The following is a 12,475-nucleotide window of genomic DNA, read 5'->3' as shown; positions in this document are numbered from 1 at the left end:
AAGGCGGCCACTCGCACACCAGGAAGCAGATCCTCCCCAGCACAACATCTCCTGGCACCTCGATCTGGATTTCCCAGCCTCCAGAAGCATGAGAAACAAATTTCTGTTGTTTAAGCCATCCATCCAGTCTAGGGTATTTTAGCTATAACAGCCTAAACTAAGACATTCTCTGGTGTTTTGCAGAAGAGCTCACTAAAATAGCAATTTCCTATGTCCAAATTGTAGATAACGGAATCGTCACTATGTACGTATAGAAAATAAAATTTAAAATGGTTATAGAATCACTCTGGAGCCGAAAGAAAATAATTACACGTGTGGATTGGAAGATAGCATACATACTCAATTCAAATATTCACCAGATACAATTTCTTTTCAACATAAAAGCCTGAGTTCAAGAACAACCATGGACTGCCCTATTTACATTTTTGAAGAAGAAGCAATCATGGGTATTTTCACTATACACTCCAAGTTTCATAAGCTCAAACTTTTTATAAATATAAAATTTTTACAAATATGTTATAGCTGTATTATTTTCATTGGAATACTAAAGAATCTTAGCAATCAGCACTCTCTGAGAATGACTCGATCTTCAGAGCCAAGTTTTTCGTTTTCTTTTTTTTAAGATTTTATTTATTTATTTGAGAGAGAGAATGGGGGGGGGTCAAAGGGAGAAGCAGACTCCCTGCTGAGCAGGGAGCCCGATGCGGGACTAGATCCCGGGACTCCAGGATCATGACCTGAGTCGCTTAACTGACTGGCAGTCGCTTAACTGACTGAGCCACCCAGGCGCCCCAGAGCCAAGTTTTTGAAACAGTTGCAAACACTGCTCCTACAGACCATAAACTTGCATTCCTATAAAACTATTTGACAATAAATTTCTCTAAAATGTATTGTCCTATCTCAGTCTTCCTAATGGACTACAGTGCATTCAATGCGTTTTGTTTTTTTTTTACTGGTCAGTGTGGATATTTACAAATGATGACCTGCCTATAGTTCTATGCTGGGGCAAACCTTCTACATGTGGGCTAGTTCCCGCCTCTTACCTACCGGCTTCTGTCTGCTGCACCACCAACTGCTCCTTCTCTACCTGTGTAACTCCCCCTAGCAGGTGGACACACTGTAATATCTACCATCTTCAAAGAAGAAAAAACTCTCCAGCGATTGCCCCATTTCACTGCTTCTCATACATCAGAACTCACTTAAAATAGTTCATCTCCTTCCACTCTTTCTAGACCCTTCTATAATCTGGCTTTTGTCCCCCAGCTCCACCAAAACAGCTCCTGTCATGGCCGCCAAGGACTTCCAAGAGGCCAAGTCTTTCCCGATTCTCAGTCTCCACCTTTTGCAGCCTCATAGCAGCCTTTGACACAATTGGTTTCTCCTTTCTCAAAACACTTTCTTGCCTCGGTGTTTCAGATTCCATTCTTTCTTGGTTTTCTTCCCACATCACTGACCACTGCTTTTCCCTGTGCTTTATTGGTTCCCTCTTCATCTGCCCCATGTCTAAATGTTGAACTGCTCTGGGCTCTGTCCTCTGACCTTTTCTCTATCTTTACTTACTCCTTAGGTGATCTTATCCAGCATCATGATTTTAAATGCAGTTGATATGTTGGTAATTCCCAAATTTATATTTTCAGCCCTGATCTCATCTCCAAACTCTATACTCATATTGTCAATGACCTACGTGATATCTCTAAATTGGAGGTCTAATTAGCAAGTCCCAAACCTGATTCCTACCCTACACAGGCCTGGTTTTCTACTGTCTTACCCAACTCAGTAAATGGGAAGTTCATACTTTTAGTTATTCACAGTCAAAATCTTGGGAGTTATCCTGGATGCCCATCTTTCTGTCACACATTCTTCATTCTATCTCTCTATTTTGGAGAATACAGCCAACATACATACCCTACCCTACCAAATGATCATTTTTAGAAGATAAACCTCAAATTATATGTAAAAGAGAATCACAAAGAGGAAGCAAAATTCAAATTCTTAACCTCTAATCTTAAATTCCATGTCCTAATGTTTTAAACTGTGTTGCTATTTTGAAAGTTAATCTAGAAAATGCAATTTAGAATAGAATTACTTAAACATACATACACGCACACACCTTCTGCTTTTCTACAAATGCCAAGCAGTAAACAAAAGCCTAAACTCCAGGAAGCTTTGAATAGATTTTTAGATTTAAGAAACCTGGTGGCTACAGGCAAAGCAATTTAGATTCTAGGCACTTTACCTAGATTTAGGTTGCTGCCACATTAATCTGACAAGGTATTCTTCCTAACCCATGTAACAATTTAAATTGCTTTCAATGTGCCAGCATTTACACATTTCTAGCTAATACAGTGGGAATTCACCTGGGGACATCTGCCAAAAAAATTAAAACCCTGATGCCTTAAAGGTACTCCTAATAATGAAGATGTCTTGGCGGGGGGTGGGGAGCACGGGAGTAGAGCAGAGGGGTATTCCTTGATTAAATGGAAGTTGTTAGGAAGGCAATGTATTGAGTGAGAAAACAGAATTTTTCCTTTAAAAGCATATGAAATAATCCGTTACAAGGGGGAAAAGGATAAAGCAACCCATTTTTGCGCTGCTTTAGAAAACCATTTTAAAAATTATTAAAATTCATTGAATAAAGCTCTACTTGTTAGACCTGGAAAATCCACCTATTCAGGCTCTTCACCTTCGGGCATGTATATAAGTTAAAATTCCCCACATAAACCTTTATTTTTATTTTATTTTATTATGTTATGTTAATCACCATACATTACATCATTAGTTTTGATTCATTGTTTGCGTATAACACCCAGTGCTCCATTCAGTACGTACCCTCTTTAATACCCATCACCAGGCTAACCCATCCTCCCACCCCCCTCCCCTCTAGAACCCTCAGTTTGTTTCTCAGAGTCCACAGTCTCTCATGGTTCGTCTCCCCCTCCGATTTCCCCCGTTCATTTTTCCCTTCCTACTATTTTCTTTTTTCTTTTTTTTTAACATATAATGTATTATTTGTTTCAGAGGTACAGGGCTGTGATTCAACACTCTTGCACAATTCACAGCACTCACCATAGCACATACCCTCCCCAATGTCTATCACCCAGCCACCCCATCCCTCCCACCCCCCACCCCTCCAGCAACCCTCAGTTTGTTTCCTTAGATTAAGAAATCCTCATATCAGTGAGGTCATATGATACATGTCTTTCTCTGATTGACTTATTTCGCTTAGCATAATACCCTCTAGTTCCATCCACATCGTTGCAAATGGCAAGATTTCGGGTTTTTTGATGGCTGCATAATATTCCAGTGTGTGTGTGTGTGTGTGTGTGTGTGTGTGTGTGTGTATGCTGTAAACAGTGGGCCCCTCCCCCCTCATCGTTCGTTTCCCATGAGGAGCAATGAGCAGCGGGTCGCCATCCCCTTACCAGAGCCAGGCTGTGCCTTTTTTGTACTGCACCTCCTCGGGTCCTTCTTTCCCGTGTTTCAACTGCAAATCCAGCTCTCCTGTCCTGCCCTGCAGGACACACAGCATAAATCGGAATGCAAACCCTATGGCTGAAACGATCTTAGCATTTCTTTGTAAAACACTGATAACCGATGTAGCCTTTACCCATTGGCCGCCAGTGTTCCTAATAAAATGTTAGATTATTAAAAAAGAACGTGTGAGGAGAGAGAATTATATCACCACTCAGGTATTTCAACACTCACTAAAGAAGTTTATCCTGGAGCAGCTGTAGATTTGAGAAATTTAGTGCATAGCACTTCATTTTGGGATATCGATTAAAAGCAGATTTGAATTCCATTGGTCCCGTTAAAAAAACAAAAAAAAATCCCCTTTATCATAATGATAATTATTTTTATTTTTTATTATGTTCTGTTAATCACCATACATTACATCACTAGTTTTTGATGTAGTGTTCCATGATTCATTGTTTGCGTATAACACCCAGTGCTCCATGCAGAACGTGCCCTCTTTAATACCCATCACCAGGCTAACCCATCCTCCCACCCCCCTATCATAATGATAATTTTAACAGACACTATACCAAGATTGGGGCCTGGGCACCAGTACTTGAACAGAATGATAGAAAATGAGGATGGTCATAAAACACTTAAGATTCGGGTAATATATAACCAAAGTTACTCTCAAACATCTGCACATTTTTATTTCTTGAATTTATAAAAGTTGACACCATAATTTTCAACTTCTACACACAATAAAAGTAGAAGTATAACATAATAAAAACATAAATAAAAAAATAAGGCCAAAACCTTCAGATATTTATTTTCCTATTTTTTTACACTCAGGATTATTTTGATAGCTCCTTTCCCCTCTAGTCTTTAAGCAATTACATTATTTAAATGTACTTAAAATACTGGTTTTGGGGCACCTGGGTGGCTCAGTCAGTTAAGCATCTGACTGTTGATTTCAGCTCAGGTTATGATCTCAGGGTCCTGGGATCGAGCCCAGCATCAGGCCCCCTGCTCAGTGGGGAGTGTGCTTTTCCCTCTCCCTCTTCCCCCGACCATGCTTGTTTGCTCTCTCGCTCTCTCTCAAATGGATAAATAAAATAAGAAAGAAAGAGAAGAGAAGAGAGAAAAGAAAAGAAAAGAGAAAAGGAAAGGAAAGAAAAGGAAAGGAAAAGAGAAAAGACTGGTTTATTGATGAGCCCTAAACTGGACGAGAACTTACTGTGTATTTTTTTTTTTTTTTTTTTTTTTTTTTTTAGGTATAGGCAGAGCCAGGGTTCTTTTTTTTTTTTTTTTTTAAAGATTTTATTTATTTATTTGACAGAGAGAGAGACAGCGAGAGCAGGAACACAAGCAGGGGGAGTGGGAGAGGGAGAAGCAGGCTTCCTGCCGAGCAGGAGCCCGATGTGGGACTCGATCCCAGGACCCTGGGATCATGACCTGAGCCAAAGGCAGACGCTTAACGACTGAGCCACCCAGGTGGCCGAACTTACTGTGTATTGTGTTACTGAGTGATACCACACCATTTTCAGAAGTGGTTGTGCAGCTTATGTTCTCACTAGCAGTGAAAATAAAAGTTCTAGCTACTCCACATTCTCATCAACATTTGGAGTTGTCAGGCTATGAATTTCTACTATTCTGGCAAATGTGAAAAAGTGTTTATTATGGCTTTAACGTTCATTTCACTGTTTATCAGTGAGATTGAAAATATTTTCAAATGTTTATTGACTTAGATTTCCTACTGTGTCCATTTTTCTTTTCTTTTTTTCTGTTTAAATATTTATTTATTTGAGAGAGAGAGAACCGGGAGGAGCAGCAGAGGGAGAGGGAGAAAGAAATTCAGACTCTGTGCTGAGCGCACAGCCTGACATGAGGCTCCATCCCATGACCCTGGGATCAAGACCTGAGCTGAAACCAAGAATCCAACGCTCAATCCACTATGCCACCCAGCTGCCCCCGTGGGTCCATTTTTCTACTGGTTGTCTTTTTCTACTGATTTTAGAGTTCTAAGATATGGGGGCGCCTGGCTGGCTCAGTCAGTAGAGCATACGCTCTCTATCTCAGGGTTGTGAGTTCAAGCCCCATTCTGGGTGTAGAACTTACTTAAAAAATAATAATAAGGGTGCCTGGGTGGCTCAGTTGGTTAAGCGACTGCCTTCGGCTCAGGTCATGATCCTGGAGTCCTGGGATCGAGTCCCGCATCGGGCTCCCTGCTCAGCAGGGAGTCTGCTTCTCCCTCTGACCCTCTCATGCTCTCTGTATCTCATTCTCTCTGTCTCAAATAAATAAATAAAATCTTTAAAAAAAAAAATATTTTAAACAAACAAAATAATAATAATAATAATAATAAAACAAAATGAAAAGTAGAGTCCCAAGGTATGTTCCACAGGAGAAAATTATATCTCCATATAAACTGTAGAGAGGGAAGCAATACAGTTTGCTGGGTTAAGGATGTGGGCTCTGGAATCAGAATGCCTTGATCTAAAGCCATTTCCATTGACTTGCCGTGTAAATTCGGACAAGTTACATCGTCTCTCTATACTTCAACTTCCTCATTTGTAAAATGCAGCTAACAACTATCTCACGGCATTAGAGCTCCATGCTAAATCATGTGGAGAAGTGTCTATTTAGTATGGTGGCTGATAACAAATAGCTACCATACCAGGTTTATTGTTCATAACAACAACAACAAAAATCCCACCTCACTTTATTATCTTCTTATGAAATGATCTCTCATGAATATCTATAAACCCTCAGTTACCACCAGCCTGCGAGCCCACTGAAGGCAAAGACAGTCCATCAGTCTAAGGGGTCCTTGTACTTAGTGCAACTTCCAGCCCACAGTGCCCTGGGGCTAACCAGCTCAGGCATTCTGAGATTTGATGGGCATCCTTCAGAATTTCCATTTACTTCACTTATATCCGTCCCCATCTCCGTGTTTTCAAAGATAGAATCCTGGGGCGCTTGGGTGGCTCAGTCGTTAGGTGTCTGCCTTCAGCTCAGGTCATGATCCCAGGGTCCTGGGATCAAGCCCCGCATCAGGCTCCCTGCTCCGCGGGAAGCCTGCTTCTCCCTCTCTCTCTCCCCCTGCTTGTGTTCCCTCTCTCACTGTGTCTCTCTCTGTCAAATAAATCAATAAAATCTTTGGGGGAAAAAAAAGGGAAGAAAAAAAAAAGAATCCTACTCTTTCATTCTCCCCTCTGTCTCCTGGAGCAAGGTATCAGAGGTGAACAAACTGGCAAGACATTAATATTAATACTTATTACTACTGATACTGACCTCCCAGGGGGATAGACAAACGAGAAAATAATATTTCTTGCCTATCCCTGTTAGTTATGCTTCTTAAAGTAGGCCTCTTTACTCCTAGGAACATTTACTTGCCATAATGTTTTTTCCAAAAAGGATAAGCAGGAGGAAATGAAAAGGTTCAAAATCTGCTTAGAAATAAACCAAAAAACAAAAAGAGCTCAGTATACGTGCAGCCTATTGAGAAGGCCTACGTTCCTAATCTCTCCTATAGCCATAACCCACTACAACCATCGACATAACTAAGTAAATTTCTTATTTCTTCTTCCAAAATCTCTTGCTCCTCTCAATCCCCTCTTCTGGAATGTCTCCCTCCCCCTTTCTACCCAGTCCGTGTGAGGCTATTTATTCAGACCCACTGTGCCCCCAGAGTCTCTGTGTGTTGGTCATGGTGGCCCCCATCTCTGTCACCTTGGCTTCTGTGATTAAGGGGGGGACAGCACTCACCGGGAGGAAAAAGGCTGAAATGATCACCTGAATTGAGATTTTTGGATTGCCTGTAGATTCCAATTATTTATTGGACTAATATTCCAATAATTCCAATAATTCATATTTCCAATTATTCCTATCCTTCTTACCTTTCTTTTCTTTAATCTCCAGTCTATATAACCAAGAGCTTGCTGATTATAGTGAGCAATTTCACCTAGCTCCAAAGGTGTAGACGTTAAGAGCAAACTACTCCTACAAACGATCAGAGAGAAATCTACTGGGGTTGCAATTCTTGCCCCTGGTTTTGATTTCAGATTATTTTACAGCCAGCTGACCCACTCAGGAAGCAAATGTCTGCAGTCAACCTGCTTTCTAAGTCCTCTCTCCAGGTTGAGGTCATATTCACAAGAGCGCTTTCCACAAAGTCTGGAGGCCTTAACCAACTCGGCATCCCACACGGGCACTGAAGCAAAGATTGACTGAACTGTCAATCAACTGGTATCTATCTGCGTTTTTCCATCTTAACGGGAAGAAAGCCAAATACCTCCCCATGTCAAGCACATTGATACGCCTAAAATCCAAATTCTGACGTTCTTGTGGAAAAATTAGATACGGCTGGAAGCAGATGCCCAAGCTAAAGCCACTGGTCCTGGTCAGATCTCAGACTTATTCACATCATAATCAACCTCCAGGAAATAATGCAACGTGTATCTTTCCACATGTCTCCTAGGCTTAACTGAATAAAACATGCCTCCTCTAAATGATCCTCTGGTTTAATGCTACAAAATATGTCTAGCACCAGATGGAAGTAACTGTAACTCTTGTATAGACGAAGGATCCTCCAGGACAGAAAGTCTTGATATAGACAAGGAGTCTGGCAGTTGCTCTAATTCTTCTAAGAGACCATAAATTCGGTTTAAGTGTGTGGGCTCATTTTAAAAAACTCAATTAAAATGCATCAGTGTGTGCTTTCAAATAGTGAGTCCCCAAAAGGCTTTCCTGTACTTTTAAATGATACCAAAAATCTTCTTAGAGTCTATACTCTGAGTTTCCTTTCTACTGTCACCAATTCTCAGTGGAATGGAGAGATCCAAAGTAAAAAGGGTTTTAAATGATAAATAAGCAAAGAGGCACATTAGCATCTACAACAGTAGAAAGGCAGAGTAACTGACCTACATTAGTCAAAATACTCAGCTGGCTTTTCGTAAATAGATCTAGCCTTTAAAAAAGTAAACCAATTTGCATTATTTGTTTTTATGACTCATGATAGTGCCAGGGAAAGTGTGTGCCGCACTGGAAAAGGCTGAGGCTCTGCAGACAGACAAAGCAGAGGAACTCCCCGTTCCTTCCCAGGAGCCCAACAATTGTGACTATTGGGTTTTGCACTGTTGCTTTGCTTTCCTAGCTAACCCCGCTTTTGCATCTGGAATCCCATCATAGGTTGCGGTTAACAACACTCACTTCAAAGGGTTTCCGTAAAGATTCATTGATATAATACATGGTAAGTGTTGGACACACACTAGTTGTTCAATAATGGTAGCTCTTATTATAAAAAAATAACTGGAGGTTTGTTTTTTTTTTAACCGATTGCAAGTCACCTGCATGAGTTATACCATCATCCTGTTCGGTTTAGCCTCCTTATGTTAGGAGCTAAATAAAATTCTCAGTTCATGCTGCAGGAGGAGGAGTTATTCTTGCCTTCTTTCTCCAGGCACCCAAAGTACTTTGTACATCCTCTATTAAAGCCCAAAAGAGGTTGTTTTAAAATTGCTGGTGGACATGTCAGTCTCCCGCACTGGACCGGGAGCTCACAGAGAGGAAGGAGTGCTTTATTCTCCTTCCGCATCCCACACACCTGGCACAGGGCCTGGCCAGTGAAAGGTGGTCCATAAATATTTGCTGAAGGACTGCAAAACCACATCCAGTCAAACAGATGTGAGAAAAAATGCATACTCTGACTTGCAATCTCACTCTTCTTGACTAAAAACTGTAATTGGTTAAGGGTGTGTATGAGTAATACATATTCCTTCACTCACGCACCTGTTCAAAACCGAGTGCCCAGATGCCACCTAGAACAAAACGCATAAAGGTGAGCCAAAGGGAACAAAGGTTCTAGAAGGACATCTTTAAGATGTGAATTCCAGTGTAGTTTGGGGAGCCATCTAAAATGTGGTGGTGCTGGGCGCCTGGGTGGCTCAGTTGGTTGAGCGACTGCCTTCGGCTCAGGTCATGATCCTGGAGTCCCGGGATCGGGTCCCACATCTGGCTCCCTGCTCAGCGGGGGGTCTGCTTATCCCTCTGACCCTCTTCCCTCTCATGCTCTCTGTCTCCCATTCTCTCTCTCAGATAAATAAATAAAATCTAAAAAAAAAAAAAAAAAAAAATGTGGTGGTGTAGTTGACAGACTATGTTAAAATGACCTCACAGCTTGGTAAACATGGAAGTTCCGGTCCCCTACTCAGTTCCAATGAGTCAGAACCTCCAAAGATGCATCACTGCTTTATAAATGCTAGACTCAATAAAATATGCTGCAACAAAGTTTTCAGACGAGAACACCAATGCTAAGATGCTTAGTCATTCCTTCCCGAACCCCCAGCTCCCCCCCACCCACTCCTCCTTCCCGTTCCGTCTTTTAGGACAGCTGTTACCTGTAACCATAACACCACACTTCCTGAGATTCCATGGAAATCCTATTCTGGGCCATAAATTAAAACTTAAGCACCATCAGATTTTTTTTATCATCCTTAAAAATGAATTTTAAGCTTGGAACAAAGGTTGGTTAGTCATTTCCTTATATTGTTAACTGTTTGTATATTCCCACACTGACCCCAAATTTTCTAATTTCAAAACCCACCAACTACGACGTTTAGTATTACTGGATTAAATGAAGTCAAATTGAGTATAATTCATTTATTTACGGAGCACCTACTATGTTTTAGACACTATGCCACGTTCTAGAGCGACAGCAGGGAAGAAAACACAGCTCTTAGCTTTAAGGAGCAGAGACAACCAAAGGGCCCCAGACAAATATCTAAGGTGATAAGGGCTTCAAAACAGGAAGCATGGGGAATGCTTGACTGGCTCAGTCAGCAGAGGGCATGACTCTTGATCTTGGGGTTGTGAGTTCCAGCCCCACGTTGGGTGCAGAGATTACTAAAAAAAAATTTGAAAATAAAATAAAATCTTAAAAAAAGCCGGGGGGTGGGGGTGGTAGGGAAGCAGGGATTCTAAGAAAGCACAAAAGAGGGGCATATAATTCAGTTTTGGGGGGTGGGCCCCACAGGTAGGTGCCTTCCCAGATAAAACACTCTAAAAAACCCGGCAGAAATCAGGTGGGCAAAGACAGAATGGCAGTGCCTACGGCAGAAGGAACGGTGTGTAAAAAGTCGAGAGGTTAGGGAAGACGTGCTGAGTTTGACAACAGAGAGATTTAGCAAGACTGAAACGTACAATTCCAGAGAAGGATTAAGAGATAGTAAGGCTGAAGCTGTAAACAGGTGCAGCCTGAGGAGGCGCAGGTGTGGGGGCAGACGGTGAGCTCAGTCTGGGACGTGCGTACGTCAGGGCGCTGTGGGACAGCCACAGGACACCTGGGACATCTAGGAGGTCTCAGAAAGCAGTGGGGTGTAGAACAGCACCCAAGAGGGGGCTCTGGACTGGCCACAGATGGAGGACATCGAAAATGTAAGCGCAGTTATGTGCGCAACTCACAGTCTTTTATGAGCAAAAATAAGCCATCTTATTGGCTTAAAAAGATTAAAATCTTTTTAAAAGATTTTACTTATTTATTTATTTGTCAGAGAGAGAGGGGAGAGAGAGAGAGAGAGAGAGCATAGGCAGGGGAAGCGGCAGGCAGAGGGAGAAGTAGACTCCCCGCTGAGCAGGGAGCCCGATGCGGGACTCGATCCCAGGACACTGGGATCGTGACCTGAGCTGAAGGCAGACGCTTAACTGACTAAGCCACCCAGGTGCCCCAAGCACTGCATTTTTGATAGTGCTATTTTCCTAAGGGCTTTTATATTAAATCCATATGTGCGGTAAAATTTGAGATCCGAAGGAGACACTCCCCTACAGCACCCGATCCTATGGTTTCGTTACCTGTAAAATGGCATGATAAGCTCGACTCATATATGCAAGCCAGGCCGGTGGCAGAAAGATTGCCCGGTGCCACTCGGAAAGCTGGATGTGAACCTGTGGGGAAAACGGACCACAACATAAGTTAGACTCTGTGGTATTAAAACAGAATAGAATTCCTTCCCCCCTTCCCTTCATTTAAATGATTTAGATTCTAAAACAAACCAAATCAGTCTAGGATCGGAACCACAAATAAGATCTTCCAGCTATTTTCAAAGGAGAAGAGTTTAGAGTCGCGTCAAGACAAAATAAAATAAGCCTGGAATTTTCTAAATTAAAGCAAATAGAATTCTACAGTAATCACAAGTTAAGATGTATGTGTAATACAAATGTATCTCTGAAAATGAGGGGCCAACTCTGTAAAGCCTCTTGCCAATGTCAGGAAACTAGGTATTGTCTAGCAAATGCTCCTAGTCATTTTAAATAAAAATAAATAACTGCTCACATCATGGATTTCCATGATGACAATTTTTGAAGTAATAAACTTCAATTGCCAACAGAAATATCACATTGTGTAGAAACCATGAGGGCCAGAGATGCAAATGAGTGCACACCACTAGATAAATGCCCTTTAATCAGTGTGGGTAAACAAGAGAAAAATGATCTATGCCGACGCTGAAGCCCTGTTTCTGAAGAGAGGCCCAGACAAAACATCTGGTTTTCATAGTCATTTCTGTTTCTACCTATTAGTATGAGGCTATCTTGCAACAAATCTTCCCAAGGTCTGCTTCTGTTAAAGAAAGATCGCTCACGAAAAACAGTCACAGTGCATCACATTTCACATTTCCTGTAACTCATCTCATCTAAACCCAAACAACTAAAACTGTAGTCGGGGTCCTACGCACACAAAAACAAAAAACAAACAGCCAAAAAGACAAATTTCTATATAATGACCCCAGAATCATGATAACTAGGGCGTGTAAGGAGATCTTACTGTACTGTGGGAATTAATTTTCTCAAGGGCTTGGTGAGAGGGAAGAGAACAGCCCGCTCTGAATGCAGCTGCTTCCCAGGACCTCTGGAATTTTCTGTAATCCTAGTCCTCGTGCGGGTCTACCACACATAAGGTACTATGAAAGGTTATGAGGATTATCAATCAGTGTGTGTCTGCAAAGAGCTTTCCAGTGGGAGAGTCAGA

General features: G+C 41.7%; 1 protein-coding gene across 7 annotated transcripts in view; it reads right to left on the bottom strand.

The window, feature by feature from the left end:
• The window catches only part of FOCAD (focadhesin), a 310,969-nt gene that overhangs the window by 76,327 nt on the left and 222,167 nt on the right, over positions 1–12,475 (bottom strand). For all 7 annotated transcript variants that reach the window (XR_010407633.1, XM_064579209.1, XM_064579206.1 and 4 more), the window contains 2 exons: positions 11,302–11,394; positions 3,423–3,511 (listed from right to left, as the gene is read on the bottom strand). Coding sequence is in view for 6 of the 7 variants with exons in the window: in XM_064579209.1 (XP_064435279.1) it covers positions 3,423–3,511; positions 11,302–11,394 (182 nt within the window). In the remaining variant the exon portion in view is untranslated. The remainder of the gene's footprint in view (positions 1–3,422; positions 3,512–11,301; positions 11,395–12,475) is intronic.

The sequence above is a fragment of the Mirounga angustirostris genome, unplaced genomic scaffold, assembly GCF_029215605.1.
Source record: "Mirounga angustirostris isolate CCGP_5_RB_7025 unplaced genomic scaffold, mMirAng1.0.hap1 SCAF_15, whole genome shotgun sequence".
NCBI classification, from domain to species: domain Eukaryota; kingdom Metazoa; phylum Chordata; class Mammalia; order Carnivora; family Phocidae; genus Mirounga; species Mirounga angustirostris.
This window is presented reverse-complemented; position numbering and strand designations above follow the sequence as displayed.